This window comes from Cariama cristata, unplaced genomic scaffold, assembly GCF_000690535.1.
Source record: "Cariama cristata isolate BGI_N322 unplaced genomic scaffold, ASM69053v1 scaffold31632, whole genome shotgun sequence".
Classification (NCBI taxonomy): domain Eukaryota; kingdom Metazoa; phylum Chordata; class Aves; order Cariamiformes; family Cariamidae; genus Cariama; species Cariama cristata.
This window is the reverse complement of record NW_009606013.1, coordinates 2,723-2,927: the sequence shown is the minus strand read 5'-3', so window position 1 is coordinate 2,927 and position 205 is coordinate 2,723. Positions and strand designations below refer to the sequence as shown.

The 205-nt window shown below is 63.9% G+C and overlaps 1 protein-coding gene across 1 annotated transcript in view; it reads right to left on the bottom strand.

Moving 5' to 3' along the window:
* Positions 1–15: 15 nt before the first annotated feature.
* Positions 16–205, bottom strand: part of LOC104158539 (docking protein 2-like) — a gene marked incomplete at its 3' end in the record, with an annotated part of 2,364 nt that continues 2,174 nt past the window's right edge. Inside the window, 1 exon segment of the mRNA XM_009696215.1 lies at positions 16–183. Coding sequence (XP_009694517.1) covers positions 16–183 — 168 coding nt within the window.

Below are 205 nucleotides of genomic sequence, written 5' to 3'. Positions count from 1 at the left end.
GGGCTTCTTGCCCACTTGCCTCCCTGCCTCCTTGATGCTGTCGTAGAGGGGGTCAGGAACGTCCTTGGGGTGATGGACCAGGCTGCTGAACTTGTGAGCCACGAAGGTCTTGGCGATGGTGTCGAAGGGGATGGCGTACTCGGATTCAGCGGTCGCCTTGGCCGGAGCATCCTGGCTCCGGCCCTTCTCCGGCACCGGGGGGGTT